Raw genomic sequence first — 17,623 nt, forward strand, 5'->3', positions numbered from 1 at the left:
ATCCAAAGGATCATTATTTGGCACCATGTTCATTTCTCATACAACTATAATATCATTTTTATGCACAGTAGAGTATAAAAATTTGTGAAATTTAAAATATTTATTACCATTTTTGCTAATCTAGTCATCTTTTCATAATTATATTGTTCTCGTAAAATCTGTAAGATGGAAATTCAAATTCCAAAAACAATTTTTATTTTTTGTGAACTTGAATTAAGAGATTTACATAACTTATTTCTTCACAAATTTATTATATCATATTTAGCTATGTGAAAATTACAAAATCCTTGTACATGGATCAGAGGAAAAGAAGCTCTCATTTACCAAACAAAACTTAAAAATTTCTAAATAAATTTTGCAAAATATAATCCCCTTCTTCCAATAATACCCTTAGCTTTTTCTTTCTACGAAAAAAAAAATAATAATATAACAAAACTAACTGAGATGATGACTTCTAATTTAATTTTAAATAGAATTGTGCAAATTTTACTTTCAAAAAATATTTCATTCTCGTATTTCCTAAATCTCAAATTACACGATTACTATTTTTTTTTTCCAAATGAAAACAAATAAAAACTATGTTTCTTTTTCACTTGAATCTTCAAAGAAAAGAATAAAATCAAAATGATTCTTATTTGACACCATATTCACTCATCCTTGAAGTGTAACATCATTATTTTGCATGATACAAGTGAAAAATTGTGAAATTAGAAATATTGATTATCATTTTTTGCAAAATTACTAATCCTTTCATAATTCTAATGTTGGTAAAATTTGCCAAATAAAAGTTCAAATTCCAGAAATGTCTTATTTTCGGCAAAGTTTATGTTACATTCTAGTTGACCTAAGCATATTTGAAGTAATTCACATAACTTATTCATTACAATTTATATTATCGTGTACATAATTTTAACTATGTGAAAATTATATAATTGTTCAATTTTAACTGTAAACCAATTATCTCACTTACATGACTATCAAGTATATGGTCTTAAGTTGCGCAATAATTCAAAACCATCTACACCTCATTCGATATTTAATATCCCGTCTTAAAACAACCTAACCCCAAAACATAAATCTTTCATATTGGCCATAATCACTGATAAAGAACCTATTACTTGTAATCAACCCATCAGACATCTTTGTAGGAAAAAAAATAATATTAAATCAAATTAAAGCATTAGAAAAAAAATCAAACATGAAAACTAACTACTCTGCCTTCTAATAAAAAGCTCACTGGGTGCAAATAGATATACAAGATTAAAAGAAAAACAAACGAATCAATTGAGCATTACAAAGTTAGATTAGTTGTCAGGGGATATGCATAACAATTTAGTATAGACCACTTAAACACTTTTTCACCAATTACAAAGTTAACTATAATCAAGACTCTACTTGTTTTATAGCCTCCAAAGGCTATTTTTTTTTATCATCAATTAAACCTAAAAATGTATTTCAGCATAGTGATTTGTCTAAAAAAGTCTATGAGAGTCCCTTTCTTATATTCCATGTTCCTCAACTTAATCAACTATGTAGGTTAAAGAAAAGCCTATATGGTCTGCAGTAGGACAATAGACGATGACACTTCAAGCTGATAGATACACTAAAAAGTCAAGGGTTTGTTAAATCTCATTCAGATTCCTTTCTTTTCTTGAAGTCGAATAAGGTTTGCTTCATTGCACTTCTAATTTATTTGGAAGATGTTATTATTGCTAGTAATAACATGCCTCACATATAAAAAAATCAACAGTTTTCTATACAAGATGTTTAAGATAAAGATATTGGCACATTAAAAAGTTTTTTAGGGTTAAAGGTAGCTCATCCTCAATAAGGAACTAACATTTGTCAATGAAAATATATGAGAAATTGGTTTTTTATGGTGTAAACCTGTTATTACACCCATGTTGTCCTTTATCAAGCTAACTTAACAAGATAATATAAATCTTATAGATTCAACAACTTATAGAAAGTTAATTAGTAAGCTCATATATCTTATAAATACTAGAACAGATATTTGATGCGCAGTACAACAACTTTCTCAATTTCTAGATTCGCTAACATAACAACATCTCCGAACTACTCATTATGTCCTAAGATATCGAAAAGGCACAATTGGATAAGAATTATTATATTATCTATAAACTCTTTGACTTTAAAAGCATTTAGTAATTCTGAGTAGGCAACTTGTTCCGATTCTTGCAAATTAATAACTAAATTTTGCACTTTTTTAAGTGATGTTCTTATATCATTGAAGTAAAAAAAAAACAACAAATAATCTCTCATTCATCATCAAAGTAGAATATATGGATCTTGTAGCAATCACATGTGAAATACAATAGCTCCACTATTTGTTCAATGACATACAGTTCTTTTGTAACGACCGACTTTCTCTATTGAGAAAGGAACGTTATTCCTCACACATAACCTGGTAAATTTACGCAGCATTAAGTGAAAACTTAAGATTCAGTCATTACTTATACAGAATTATAAGTCACGAGGCTTATAAAATTTCTTGCATTACATTGCTATAATATAATTAAACTGACTTTACAAGACAAACTCTTACTGTCACTAAAGGTTCTTCAAAGTCTTCCTTCAACCTTGAACTTGCTTTTAATATGAACTAATCTATATTGGGGAGTGTGAGTTGGGATGAGCTTCATGGACTCCGTAAGAAAAATGGGCAGTGCCCACAACAAAGACATGCACACACTCAATCACCAAATCTTTTAAATCAGTTTATTCAATAAACATTCAGAATTTTTTATTTCAATATTATAACTTAGGGCATAACAATTCCATAAATAGTACAATTTAATATTCAATATAACAATTAAAGCAGTAAGCAGTTCAGTAAATATTAGTTTAGTATTTCAGTATCGTAAACTTTATTTTCTTTTCCTTTCTATTAGTTTATATTTTATTAATAATAGTTTTATCACGTAATATCGTTTTTGCCGGTATCAACGAGAGTAGTAAGGATCCTTTGTACCACGTGATACGTTACAGTTCAGTCCACAGTTTATAATTTGTAATACACAGTATTCAGTTCACAGTTCTTATCACTTCGCTACATTTGGGTAAAGCCGTATCCATAGTTAGGGTTCACCACATTCACATGCCAAAAGACCACACACACACCCACCCCTCGATGACACCGGTTAAACGAATTTTCTCATCTATTAAAGATTCTTATGTTATTTTTTTACTAATCAAGTTCGCCACTAAATGACCTACTTAGACATGCACCTACTTATATATCATACATATATTATACATCAATAAACCTACACAATAAACATAATACATACCTTTTATATGCATAGTTATCGACTTAATTAAGTATATATAAACACGCAACACATACAATATGAATGTATTCTATAAACAGACATATACAAGTTGTTCACTCATACATACACACGTTGTACAACCTATAATTATACATATATATACGTCATACACACACCTATAATTCGATAACTAGCATGCATAAAATTTGCATATACATACAAGTAATAATATGAATATATAATTATATGTCATACACAATATCATGTAGATTTTTAATCATATGCAATTGCACACACGCGAATATGATGAGTTCGAAGAACTCGTAGCGAAAAACGTAAACAGTTTGTAAATTCTCTGAACAACTCATTTCAATAGAAAACAAGATTTTATAAAAATATGAGAGCCTCTGAATGAGACTAACTCAATCCCTTACCTACAATTAAGTCGAAAAAAATATCAAAATCCTTATTGGCTTGGGTCTACACTCTCCTCTAAATCTTCACTGTCACTTGGTTAATTTTCTCGTTCACAAATACATAACACGCATATTAAACGATGAGAAAATTTTAAAAACGAATCCAATAAAAAACTAGTTTTAACTTGGGCACTCAATCCTGCTCGCTGGAGTCACCATGCGCCACAACCCGTGTGCTCTCGATTCATCATGCGCCGAGCCGAAGTGCCACCCACCGCCTCATGCGTAGCCACCGAAACCAACATAGCCTTAGAACTAGACATAAACTCCTGCGTATCGGCTGGAGATCACCACAGAATCACTCGTGCATCCAAATTCGGCACAAATCCCATGGAATCAGGCCGAGAATGCACCACAGATCGCGAAGTCGCACTTGGGCGCCGCACGAGTCTTTTTCTGGCTTTCTGTTTTCTACGCAGACGAACCGATCTCTCAGATCCAACATCTAATTTCGCATATCGGACAATTCTTTCCACTGCACGTCGGTCTTCTTTTCTGATTTATTTTCTCTCTCTACATGTGTCTCTCTTTCTCCTCACACACGGGATCTCTCATCTCTATGGCTCGCTCTCTCTCTACTTTTATAGTCAAAGAGAGGAGAGCCCTATATGGGCCTTTCTCCTCTTTCTTCGGTGGAGGGAAGAGGTGTACACGTCTCTTTTTCTTCTTTTTCTTCTTCTTCGACGGCCAGAGGTGTATATGCCTATGATTGCCCTAATTTTTTTTTGTCACCAAAACGGCATCGTTTTTAAGGTTTCCCAAAACGATGTCATTTTGGCTTTTCTTGCTTTTAAGAAGGAGGTGGATTAGGCTTGTTTCTCTTAGATCGGGTTGTTACAATCTCTCCCCTTTCAAAATAAATTTGGTCCTCTAAATTTTCCGTGACCAGGTGGTTTGAAGACATCCTTACCCATTTCTAAGTTTCCTCTTTAACTTAATGGTTTTGTTATAATATTTTTATTGGTGGGATCTCTTTAGTTCATAGTCAATTCTTTTCTAACTCCCATAAGTAAGGTACAATTACTAAGAGTTTGTCTTATAAATTCAATATTTTATTTTATTATTATTATTTTTTGAACATTTACTCTAATTATAAAGAATGTCATCTAGAGCTACAGTGATCCTCGAATTTCACTAATGTCCCCCTACTTCACATGTCTGAATTAAATTATAGTTTTTTAACTTTTGAGAACTTAATATCTGGTTGCAGATTGCTTTACAAAAGCATTACCACACTCTACATTTCAAATAGCTATAAGCAAGTTGGATTTATAAATTTTGTATACTATATCTTGAGAGGTTTATTAGAGCTAACTATAGTCAGTTAACTATACTCAAATGTAACACCCACCTAAATTTTTTTAATTATTTTTTATTAACAAACATAATTTTTTAATTATTTTATTATATTTTATTTTATTTTAATTTAATAAAAAAATTGAGTAAATTAATAAAGGATTAAATTAAAAAAATTTTGGAAAAAAGATGTAAAAATTTGGGTTCTGATGGTATTTTTGAAAGAAAAATCAGAAACCGGAGGTCAAAACGCAATTTAGAGAAATTGTGCCACGTCAGACGCCCGGTCAGCAGCCCCGATCAACCAGGACGTGCCAAGTGGCAGATATGCTGACGCGGGAGGCCATGCGGGGGGCCACGTGGGCAATCCGCGTGAGCACAATCGAATGACTAAGGTCCCTTCCCGCACACACGGACGGCCCAGAGTGAATCGCGCACGGATGACTCATATTAGATCACGATGAATGGTCCAGATTCACTCTCTATTTAATCGCGATCAGACGGTCCATATCAAAAGCGATAGACGACTCAGATCAAAAGTGGATGAGTATAAATAACCCTATCCGCACCCAAACCCTAACCCTAGCCACCAGAACCCCTCGCCGGAGAAGACAACCCAACTGCCGGGGAGTCGACTGCCGCCACCTACCGCCGCACCAGAACCCTTTCTGACTGCCAAAAAGGGTAAAAAAAAAATTTTGCACGAAATTCAATTTTAAACCCACCCATGGCCAAATCGGAGTGAAAGAACTGGCCAATTGACAGAAAAATACTGCCGAAACCCAGTGGCGGCACCGCGGGAAATTTTACAAATCACCTCTGATGATTATGCGAGAGAGTGCCCAACAAACCAGAATCAGGGCAGACCTCCTATCCAGGGCATGACTTATAATCTCACCCAGCAGGATACTGAAGCCAATCCGGACGTAGTACAAGATATGTACACTATCTGTAACTATCTTGTTCATATTTTGATTGACATTGGTGCATCACATTCATTTGTTTCACCTGTTTTTGCATCAAAATTTAATGTATTACCTGATAAACTTGATTTTATATTATTTGTGTCTACTGTTGGGAGTATAACACTATTGGGAGAAGTTGTCTACAGGGCTTGTGTCGTAGAGATAGCATATAGGAAATTGAGTGTAGACCTAATAGAATTAGACACGGGGGATTTTGATGTAATTTTAGAAATGAATTGGTTAGCGGCGTATCACACCACCGTAGATTGTTTAGCAAGAAGGTTATATTCAATCCTCTTAATGATGAGCCGTTTACAAATTAATAAAATCATATAGTACTTATTCCTTGATGAAAAATTTTCTTACTCGTCGAGTACTTTAACCCTATTGTTTTCTCTAACTAGGCAAACTCAAGAAAAAGAATTGTATTCAACAGATTCCGGTAGTCTGAGACTTTCCAGATGTGTTCCCGGATGAACTACCTGAACTGTCAGTGGACAGGGAAGTTGAATTCACCATAGACCTACAGCCAGGCACCCAGCCTATTTCAGTTGCTCCTTACCGCATGAGTCGCGTTGAGATGGAGGAACTGAAGAAACAGATCACCAAATTGTAGGACAATAGTTTTATTATACATAGTATATCCCCTTGGGGTGCTGGAGTTACTTTTTCCAGAAAGGGAGATGGAACATTGAGGTTATGTATTGATTATAGGGGGTTGAACAGAGTCACAATCAAAAACAAGTATCCACTTTTTAAGATTGATGACCTCTTCGATTAGTTGCAGGATGCACAGATCTTCTCCAAAATAGACCTGTGTTCAGATTACCATCAGGTGAAAATAAGGACAGAAGACATCCCTAAAACAACATTTCAAATCTGGTACGGAAACTATGAGTTCCTGGTTATGCCATTTGAGCTAACTAACGCCCCAGCCATCTTTATGGATATGATGAACAGGGTCTTCAGATAATTCTGATCAATTTGTTATCGTGTTCATCGATAACATCCTGGTTTATTCAAAAAACATAAAGGAACATGCTCACCATCTATCTCAGATTTTGCAGGTTCTTAGAGGAAAGAAGTTGTATGTAAAGTTGAGTAAGTGTAGATTTTAACTTGAGCATACCACCTTCCTAGGACACATCATATCAAAGGATAGAGTATCAGTGAATCCTGAAAAGGTTGAAGCAGTGCTCGGCTGAAAGAAATTGACATCAATTAAAGAGATTCATATCTTTCTAAGAATGGCAGGTTATTACCGTAGGTTTGTGGAAGGGTTTTCTAGTCTAGCTGCTCCCCTGACCCGACTCATAAGAAGAATGTCAAGTTTGAATGGAATGAGGACTATGAAAGAAGTTTTTCAGAACTAAAGAAGTGGTTGACTACTGCACCTGTGCTGGCCTTATCAAGTGGATCGGGAGGATATACAATTTACAGTGATGTCTCATATTTAGCCCTAGGTTGTGTTTTAATGCAGTATGGGAAGGTTATAGCCTATAGGTCCAGACAGTTGAAAAGTCATAAGAAAAACTACCCCACCAATGACTTAGAGTTTACCGCAATAATACACGCCTTGAAGACTTGGTACCATTATTTATATGGAGAGACCTTTCAGATCTATACCGATCACAAGAATTTGAAACACATAGTCATTCAAAAGGATCTCAATATGCATCAGAGAATGTGGATATAATTTCTTAAGAACTATGATTGTAACATCTTATATCATCCAGGTAAGGGCAACGTGGTAGCCGATGCACTCAATAGAAAAAGTACAAGTACATTAACCCATTTGGTGGTTTTAAAATGCAGACAGATTGGGGTCACACAACAGGTTCGGCTTCAGGACTTGAGGAGAGTCACATGTTTGGGTCATCTGACCGTTCACTCTTAGTTAATCCAGAGAATAAGGGAAGCTCAATCCGCCGATTCCACCCTAGTAGCTCTTAAGAAAGATGTAGAACAAGGAGTTAGCTCAGAATTCTGAGCCTTCACCGATGGGTTGCTCAAATTCCAAGATAGGGTGTGTGTTCCAGGTGACACTAAGTTAAAGAGAGACATCATGACAGAGGCCCAAAGCTCAAAGTTTTTCATGCATTCCGAAAGCACTAAAATGTACAAAAGTATGCGACCCCAATTTTGGTAGAACGAGATGAAAAGAGATATAGCTGACTTTGTTTCTAAGTGTTTTGTATGTCAGCAGGTCAAGGCAGAGCATTAGCGTTCAGGCGAGCTACTTCAGCCATTACCGATCCCATAATGGAAGTGGAAATATATCATCATGGACTTCGTGACAGAATTACCTAAGGCACACTCAGGACATGATGTCATCTGGGTAATTGTTGACTGGCTTACCAAGTTTTTTCACTTCTTGGCCATCAGGATGACCGATCCTTTGGACAAGTTACAATAATGTATATCCGAAAAATAGTCAGATTGCATGGAGTGCCAGTGACAGTAATGTCCGACAGGGACCCCAGGTTCACTTCTCGATTTTGGAATAGCTTTCAGTAAACCATGGGAATGAAGCTGTCTCTCAGTACTGCATTCAACCCTTAGACCGAAGGACAGTCAGAAAGGACAATCCGTACACTTAAGGATATACTCCGACCTTATGTTCTTGACTCTGGGAGCTATTGGGATGACCATCTACCCCTGATAGAGTTCGCCTACAATAACAACTACCAAGCGAGTATTGGCATGGCTCCGTATGAGGCGTTATATGGGCACCCATGCAGATCACCGATTTGTTAGGAAGAAGTGGGTGATAGAAAACTGTTCGGCCCAGATCTGGTAGAGGAGACTACATCCAAAATAGTTAAGATCAGGAAAAACATTCAGACGGCTAAGAGCAGGTAGAAGAGTTATGCGGACACCCGAAAGAGAGATTTAGAATTTGAGAAAGGTGATCAGATGTTCTTTAAAGTCACTCATTTCAAAGAAATCAGTAGGTTCGGCAGGAGGGAGAAACTGAACCTCCGATTTATTATACCATTTGAAGTCTTAGATAGGATTGGTACCGTGCCTACAGACTAGCACTGCCTCTGGAACCTTCCAAGGTCCACAATGTATTTCATGTGTCCATGCTACGCAAGTACAACCCCGGACTCCTCTTATGTCTTGGCCCACAAGTCTCTTCTACTTCAGGAGGATCTATCCTACGAGGAAGTACCAGTCGGCATTGTGGATCAAAAGAGCAGATTACTCTGCAACCGAAAAATTTCCTTTGTAAAGATCATATGGTAGAACCACACACCGAGAGAGACTACATGGGAGCTAGAATCAGACTTTAGAACCCAGTATCCCCAGCTGTTTGATTGAGAGTGAGAGACAAATTTGAGGGACCAAATTTCTTTTAAGGACGGAAGAGTTGTAACACCCACATAAATTTATTATTATTATTATTATTATTAAATGTAACTTTTTAATTATTTAATTTATTTTATTCTATTTTGTTTTATTTTAATTTAATGAAAAAATTGAGTAAATTGATAAAGAATTAACTTGAAAATAATTTTAAAAAAAAATGTGAAAATTTGGACTCTGAGGATATTTTTGAAAGAAAAATTAGAAACCGGAGGTCAAAACGCAATTTAAAAAAAATTACACCACGTCAGACGCCCAGTCAGTAGCCCCAACCAACTAGGACGCGCCAAGTGGCAAAGGCGCTGACGCAGAAGGCCACGCGGGGGGAGCCACGTGGGCAATCCACGTGCGCACAATTAAACGGCTGAGGTCCATTCCCGCGCGCACGGATGGCCCAGAGTGAATCGCACATGGACGATCCAGATTGGATCGCGATGAACGGTCCAGATTCACTCCCTATTTAATCGCAATCGGACGGTTCAGATCAAAAGTGATGGACAGCCCAGATCAAAAGCAGATGGGTATAAATAACTCCATCCGCACCGAAACCCTAACCCTAGCCGCCAGAACCCATCGCCAGAGAAGACAACGCAACCGGTGAGGAGCCGACCGCCGCTACCCGCCGCCACACCAAAACTTTTTCCGACCACCAGTAAAGGTAAAAAATTTTCTTTTTGCACAAAATTCAATTTTAAACCCACCCATGGCCAAATCGGAGTGAAAGAATTGGCCAATTAGCCAGAAAACACTGTTGAATTCTAGCGACGCCGCCGCGGGGAATTTTACAAATCACCTGCGATGAGGCCCTTCCTGATTCCCGTTTCATGTAATTTTTCCACCATTGTGATTTTCCTCTCTATAGGTAGACCAAAGCAAAACACCCAACCGCAACGTGAGCTTGAGGAGCCGCCGCACCAGAGAGCCCCGACACCGGTGAGTTTCGATTTTTTGTATTTTCTGGGCTCACCGAGGCCCTTAAGTGTGTGTGCTCATAGGAATCGATGTAAAATCGACCAAATTCGACAAAAAACGACCGAACCGAGGCGGACCGCCATCGCTGGAGCACGACAGAGCCGTCGTGCAGAATTTTTTAAATTGGCCGAGTAGGCCCTGGGACTAATTTTTGGGTTTATTTGGGACATTTGTAGGTACCATAAGCGCGTTTCAGTTCCTGAAAAAAATTCAGAGAACCCAGGGACCGCCCATGGCGCAGTAAATCATTTAACTTTTCGGCATCAAATCAAGTAAGGACCCCTCACCCTATTTTCTATCATAAATTTGAAGTTTAAATAAAGAATAATACGATATTATGTACAAATTAAATAGATGTGCATAATTAATTACGGATCGCTAATAGAGCCCGAACCGGACATTGTTCTCTGTTATTTTTTTTACGGTCTAAAAGCATAATTGTATCTGATTTATCTATTTTATGGTTTAAATGCACGTATTACTGTCCTACTTGATCACTATTTGATTTTGAGATTTGAGACATGATTGCATTACCGGATGCATGTTTATTTGTTTATGTGATTATATTTGATTTGATAATGAAGACTAAGGAAAAATAGGAAATGGGTGTGATCAAATAAATAGATAGAATGACAGTTGTACTAAATATCTTGGAAGATGGTGGACAGACCGGGTACATAAGAAACCCTACCGTGAATATTGTCTCATACCGGACGAGGTATGGAGACTTGGTAATTTGGCACTCATACCGAACAGAGTATGGGGACGGCCCGCTTCACCCTCATACCGGACGAAGTATTGAGGTTTAATGTATTGGTGCTCATAACCGATGGGGAATGGGGACAACCCTGTAATTGAGGTTGTTAAGGAAAATGGTTCACGTGTAGCGAGGACACCCCTATAGATACTAGTAGGCTAGTGAAACAAGAAACAATTATAATTTGGTTTATTGTTAATGAATATGAATTTATGATATGTTTTATGTTGTTGATTGTGCATGAAGTTATGATTTGTATGGTATTATTGTCTCTATAGGTTATTTTCATAAATTCCACAATGGTAAGTGAATTGTAAATGATTTTATGATTTATAAACGAATTTGTTAAATTTAGTACTTCATTAGTTGTTTTGATTTTCTACCAACATTTGTTTCTATACCGGTGATATAGTGTGATATCTTTACTGGATTAGTATAGCTCATCCTTTATTTAACCATTTCAAGTCAAGAGGACTTGGTTCCAGAGTCCAATCCGCAAGAAGATTGCGAGTAGATGCTAAATACTTTATATTTTTCATTACTTTTCTTATTTTTCGTGTTTCTTTCAGAGAATTCATTTTGTAATGTTTGTTTAGTACTTTTAAGTTATTGTGTAAGGGATGTAAACTTTAACTTTTTATTTCGTTTCCGCACTTAAATTATTATATATTCCATTTTGGATTTCTGGGATCGTTACATCAAAAGTACAGTTAGGTGGTTACCATAGTTAAATGAATTAATTGTAGTTAAATTCTAATTATATGATTAGTTGTAGTTAACCCAAAATTAGAGAATTAATTATAACTAGTAAGCTAATTACTCTTGTGTATATATAAATACCAAAACTTAATCAATGAAAGCACATACTTCCATTTTGTTTTTCCCTCTTTTTACTCTATGGTTTCATAGCTCAAATCTATTCATCAAATTTCTTGTGATTTCATAATAAATTCATGTTCAGTTTTTCTTTATTTTTGCTTTCATGGATAACACTAGAACAAAACCCGATTAAATTATTTTTGTTTATCTTTTCTATATATATTGCACTAATTAATAGGCTATTTCTTAATATAATTGTTTTTTGTTTAATTATAGTTTTTAATTCTAATAAAAAAAGTGTTGCGTCATATTTTTTTGTTTTTAATAATTAAATTCATTGTAAATAATTTTCACATTTAATAAAAAATAATTTAAGTTCTTTCATAATTTTATTAAAATAATTTAAGTTCGTTACACAAAACACAAAACAGAATTGTAGAGCAGCAATTAAGATTAATAACTCGTAAACTTATTAATCAAGTAATTAAGATTAATTAATCCTATAATTTTATTAATTAATTTATTGCTGCTTCTCAGTTTCCCGCTTTACCAATCCTAAGATAAATCGGGAATCTAACCAGCTTCTTCTCCCTCCCCCAGCCGCGCTTAAACTCCTCAATCAAATCATCCGTCAAAAGCTCCACTCCCATCTCCTTAGCCGTCTGATACGCCGACCACGACCTCAGATACGTGAAAATTTCATCCAAGCCCATTAATCTCTCCGCCATGAACTCAAACGGCCCCGTTTTGTCTTCCCCGTCAACCGGCTCAAACGGGAAATCGATGTTCATGTACTTGTCGTCCACCATTTTTCGCGGAGGTTCCCAGTACTTCCCCGCATCGACGGCGTAGAACCGTCGCAGAATAGGATCTACGACGTCGTTTACTTCCGGCAAGGTGTAGCACCAGGCGGCAATGACTCCATCGGGTTTTTTCAAGACAAATTTCACTTGGCTGTAAAATGTGGGGAGGTCGAACCAGTGCATTGCTTGGGCTACGGTCACGGTATCAACGCTCGACTCGGCTGCAACTTTTTGTTGGAGCTCCGCCATGGACATGACAGGAGGGGTTTGTTGGTATTTGATGTTAGGTAGCTTTGGAGCCACTTCTAGCTGCTTTGGACTCGTGTCTGTGGCGATCACGTTCTTGTAGATTTCAGCCAACTGAAAAACCGAAATATAGATCGATTATCAGTACATACTTATATATATATATATATATCATATATGACATATATATGCATCTATAGCAGAATATAACGGGTTAAGAAGAGGGAAGGAAGGAGGAGACCGATCGGGCAGCTTGGCCGTTGCCGGTACCGGCGTCCCAAGCGAGGTCGTGTGAAGGTGATTTGGAGGCGATGAATTGGAAGAGTTGAGGAGGGTAAGTTGGCCGACCTTCTGCATATTGTTCTGCCTGCTTAATGAACAATTCCGCCATTTCCTTTTTCTGTAGATTCTGCGTATAATTCCAATTATCGTCTTGTTCCGAGATCTGTCCACAATCCGCTAATTCTCATTTATACTCGGTCATTTGTCAAGAAATAAGATAAATTGGTGGGATTTTTCCTTTAAAAGGAATCAGTCGCCGCATTTGACTAAATAAACTTCTTCCACTATCGGTTTATAATATCTAGTTGTTAGACCACTGCGTATAATTCCCGGATGGATGTCATTGGATTGTAGTGTCACTGAAATTCTTTCCTTCGAACAAAAGACCGGCTGTAATATTTTCTTCATTGAAAAAACATCATTCTTTTTTTTAAGAAAAACAATGAATTATCTGTATCTGACAAGTGGTCCAACCACAAGAAAATTCAGAGTGCTCGTGAATGTTCAAACTTGGAAAGCATTTCAAAACGGAGAAATTCGATTTGAATTTCGATTGCCCAGCTAAGAAATAATTATCTTGTTTATTAAATTATTATTTTTTATTTATTTATCGAACTTTTTAATGATAAAAATAAATAAATAAATAAATAAATGCAGAAGCTTTATTTCTAGTCATCTGATTAATGCTTTAGACATAATTAAAACCAACCAATTTACTTATATTTTCTCATACTCATTTTTCATAACTCAAATATTTGTAAAATCTTGCAAGATAGAAATGTAAATTTTAAAAACAAGTCTTATTTTCTGCAAACTCTGAAAATTTCTTATATTACCTTCTATTTCACTAATTTATTTAATTTGAACTCTGTAAAAATTACACGATCGTTGCAGAATTATTTTTTCAGTAGTCAAATTTCATAAAGTTTCTAATTTTTTGGCATACTACATAATTTTGTCAATAATAACATTAACATGTCAGCCAAATATATATATATATATATTTGGCAAAGTATAGGTCAAGTTTGCAGAACCAGAAATGTTGGTTTTTCAGAACTTCATCGTTCCACAGAAAGATTAATGAATTCTGGAGTCTGCAAGAGATGGAAAAGTAAAAAATTTGAAATTTCTCTTCTTTCTTGCTGGTTTGGAAAAGTCAAAAAAGGAAAGATAATTATATAACTTGCCAAGAAGAAACAACTTTGTTTCTAGGGTAGCATGTTTACCATCTGAAAACTTTATGTTTCAATATCTAACGGCAGAGAATGGTTCTAAATATTTTTTCTTCTTCTTTTTTTTTTTTTTTCTGGTGATCTAACGGTTAATATTTAGAAGTAGAATTATACCGACGTAAGAGACTAGTATTTTTCATGTAATAGTCGGCATAATGTAAATTCTCTCTGTTTCCTTCCTATCAAGAAAAAGAAGAGATTCTCATATGAAATACTTTAAAAAAGACTAACCTAACCTGAGCTGATCCAATCAGCAAATTCTCTTTTACCTTGCTAAGTACTCCACCCTCCTTCATGTTCCTCAGTTTGTTTTACTCGAAAACTCAAAATCAGGTTGCTAAATCAGTATCCACATGCTTCTGCTCCCTCTGGATAGAGAAAGAATAAAGTCTGTCAGCTTGTAAAAAAACTACTTTGAATTTCCATTTTTTTTTAATTCATATATGTTTTATACATCCAACATGTATAAAATGCTGAAAACTAAAACATGATTTCAAATATGATGAGGCTGAAAATATTTTCAGTTTGAAAACAATTGTTTTTCATTCTTTTCAGATAGTGTTATATTTTTCGAATGTTTTTATTTTCAACAACTATTCATATTTTCGCTTACAGATATATATATATATATATATATTTGAAAATAAATACCCAGAACAGTTTTCTACAAAAATAAGAAAAAGCCTAAACTTCTTAAGGTGTAAAGGGATAAGAGAAAAGCAAAAGATTTCGTTTCTGAGTGTTTAAAGAAGCAAGTTTAACTAGTTTAATCAGAAATATGTGGATATTACTACTTACTGTGTCATAAACTATTACCGATATATATCTGCTACCATCCACACTTGCTGCCGAAATTAAAGTCATAAAGACAACTCCTCCAATCATAAATCCTCCTGCACATCTGGTTCCAAACTTGATATTAAGATAAAGTGTAAAGATTCTTAATTATATATACATATATATATATTTACATATAGGTTCCATCAACATACCAAACATTATCAAACAAACAGCTCGCAATTCCCATCATAGGCGCATGCTCAAGACCCAGAAAAATACTAGCTGACCATTAGTGTCTCAGCATTAGTTCCAGGAAAGGATCAGCAAGCAAGCTTGGTGGAGATGGGAGGGGATGCTGATCAAGCAGGCAGAGGAGAGGAGACCGAGAAGATAACTGTTGTAATCGACAGCAAGAGCCCATCAGTTCCAACCAGCTGCTGTGATGAGAAGTTCAAATTGTTAAAGGATGCCTTCAATGAGCATTCAGATGTAACTCATGCTCCAAAAATACGGAGAGTTCCACACATGATCAAAGATCGGGAGCAGCTCAGATACCTGGAACAGCACCTCAAGTTTCCAAGTAATTATGAGCCACGGGTGATTGCAGTTGGTCCTCTCCACCATTTTAATCCCAACCTTAAACCTGCAGAGAAGCTGAAGTATAAACTGGCAAAGAACTTCATGGATGAAAATGGCGAGAAGGAAATACAAGAAGGCTACCTAAAAATCAAAAACCAGATCAATGATTTGACAAAGTACTATGAGAATGATGATGAGGCAATAAAATTGGTTAGTGATAAGGAGGAGGATCTTGCATGGATATTTTTCGTAGATGGGTGTGCCATGTTGCATTACATGAAGTGTTTTACTGATCAAGAAAAGTATCAGGAGCACATGAAAACCTTCAACATAAATAATCATACTCTTGCTTTCATCCATCGGGATTTGCTCCTGCTGGAGAACCAACTTCCTTACGAAGTCCTTGAGCTCTTGATAAATTCCAGCAAAAATGCCAGTGCACTGCGTGAAGGAATAAAAGAATTCATTGATCAAAACATGATGACTCCAATTGCCCCAGAACTGAATACCCCGCAGCAAGAAGGCAACATTAATCAAAACATGAAGACTCCAGTAGCTCCAGAACAGACAAACCAGCAGCAAGAAGATAAACCACATCATCTTCTTGATCTTTTGAGGAAGAGACTTCTGGCTCCAAAACGCCAACAGAAGGCTTCAGGTTTCTGCAAGAGGCTGATGGATAAGTATAAAATAAACCAGAAGAAAACCAAGACACCCTCTTTTCGTAATGTCAAGGAACTTCAAGCAGCAGGGATCAAGTTGAGGCCTCTGGGCACGCAAGAAAGCCGCTTGACAGATGCTTCTTTCTCCAGAATGTTCTGCATTGGCAAACTAGAGCTGCATCCCTTTGCAATTGATGACTCAACCGCACCCAAGCTTTTAAACTTGGTAGCCTATGAAATGTGTCCTGACTTCAAAAATGAGCTTGAAATCACCTCTTATGTCTGCTTCCTTGATTCACTCATTGATGAACCAGGAGACGTCAAGGAGTTACGAGATGCTGGGATACTAAAAAATGCGATGGGAAGTGATGAAGAAGTAGCTAGACTCTTCAACGAGATCAGCACTGACTTGGTGCCTAATCCTCAGGTGTATACAGATGTTGAACAGCACATTCAGGATCACTGTGACAACAAATTGGTAATATGGATAGCTCAGTTCTTGTACGAGCATTTCAGCACACCTTGGACTTTCCTTGCTTTTCTAGGTGCCATCATTGCACTTGCTTTGACTTTTGTTCAGACTTGGTATGCCATCCCATGAACGATGAGGCTTGAATAAACTTTTACACCATTACCAAAAATGCTACAGCTACCAACAAAGAAAGGAGCACAAACACTAAAAGAGGAGCCAAGAATTTCTTTTCCTTTCCTGCTATGAGTGCTTTCTGGATTTTGTTCTGCTACATCTCATATCTTTCTTTCCCAACATTATGCAAGCAGTTTGTTATTTTTTGGATGCAAAAATAACTTGGCGAGTCAGGGTTTTTACCTTTATTAGCCTTCCTTCATTGTGTTTGAAATAGATACGAGTGTGTATCACTATATGTCAGAATTATCTGTGTGATAATTCAAACTCTAACCAATTATGATAATTTGAATTGAGCAATAAAGGATCTCTTTTCTTTTAAACAAGGATTAGAATCTAAGAGTAACATGAAAAGCAAACTCAGCAAGTTATTTACAGCTTGTATGAACTAGTATACACCTACAGAGATTACAGTCCCTAAATCTAAATTAGCAAACTAGTATGTC

At 36.0% G+C, this 17,623-nt stretch overlaps 2 protein-coding genes across 4 annotated transcripts; one reads left to right on the forward strand and one right to left on the reverse strand.

Moving 5' to 3' along the window:
* Positions 1-12,302: 12,302 nt before the first annotated feature.
* On the reverse strand, positions 12,303-15,645 carry LOC110822617 (uncharacterized). Of its 3 annotated transcripts, none has more exons than XM_022052759.2 (5): positions 15,503-15,645; positions 15,327-15,411; positions 14,780-14,878; positions 13,238-13,441; positions 12,303-13,110 (listed from the first exon to the last, which is right to left on the reverse strand). In XM_022052759.2, the coding sequence occupies exons 3-5, from the start codon at positions 14,804-14,806 to the stop codon at positions 12,481-12,483; spliced, it is 861 nt and encodes a 286-aa protein (XP_021908451.1). In that variant the 5' UTR covers positions 14,807-14,878; positions 15,327-15,411; positions 15,503-15,645; the 3' UTR covers positions 12,303-12,480. The 3 variants fall into 3 exon arrangements, with proteins under 3 accessions (XP_021908451.1, XP_021908450.1, XP_088065045.1); XM_022052758.2 differs by having other exon boundaries at positions 15,309-15,411; XM_088208919.1 differs by having other exon boundaries at positions 13,238-14,372; positions 15,309-15,411.
* On the forward strand, positions 15,633-17,365 carry LOC110822615 (UPF0481 protein At3g47200-like). The gene has a single exon (XM_022052757.2). It carries the CDS (start codon positions 15,633-15,635, stop codon positions 17,130-17,132), a length of 1,500 nt encoding a protein of 499 aa, XP_021908449.2. The 3' UTR covers positions 17,133-17,365.
* The last annotated feature ends 258 nt before the right edge of the window (positions 17,366-17,623 follow it).

Source organism: Carica papaya, chromosome 8 (genome assembly GCF_054855325.1).
Source record: "Carica papaya isolate Zhongbai chromosome 8, ASM5485532v1, whole genome shotgun sequence".
In the NCBI taxonomy this organism is placed as follows: Eukaryota; Viridiplantae; Streptophyta; class Magnoliopsida; order Brassicales; family Caricaceae; genus Carica; species Carica papaya.

Bases quoted from the DNA above. Each gene is read 5' to 3' on its own strand.
- LOC110822617 (XM_022052759.2), bottom strand. From the start codon at position 14,806: ATGAAGGAGGGTGGAGTACTTAGCAAG. The intron at 13,442-14,779 runs GTAAAAGAGAAT...GATTGTGGACAG, and splicing joins AGGGTGGAGTACTTAGCAAG to ATCTCGGAACAAGACGATAA. The intron at 13,111-13,237 runs GTCTCCTCCTTC...TCGGTTTTTCAG, and splicing joins ACGGCCAAGCTGCCCGATCG to TTGGCTGAAATCTACAAGAA.
- LOC110822615 (XM_022052757.2), top strand. From the start codon at position 15,633: ATGGGAGGGGATGCTGATCAAGCAGGCAGAGGAGAGGAGACCGAGAAG.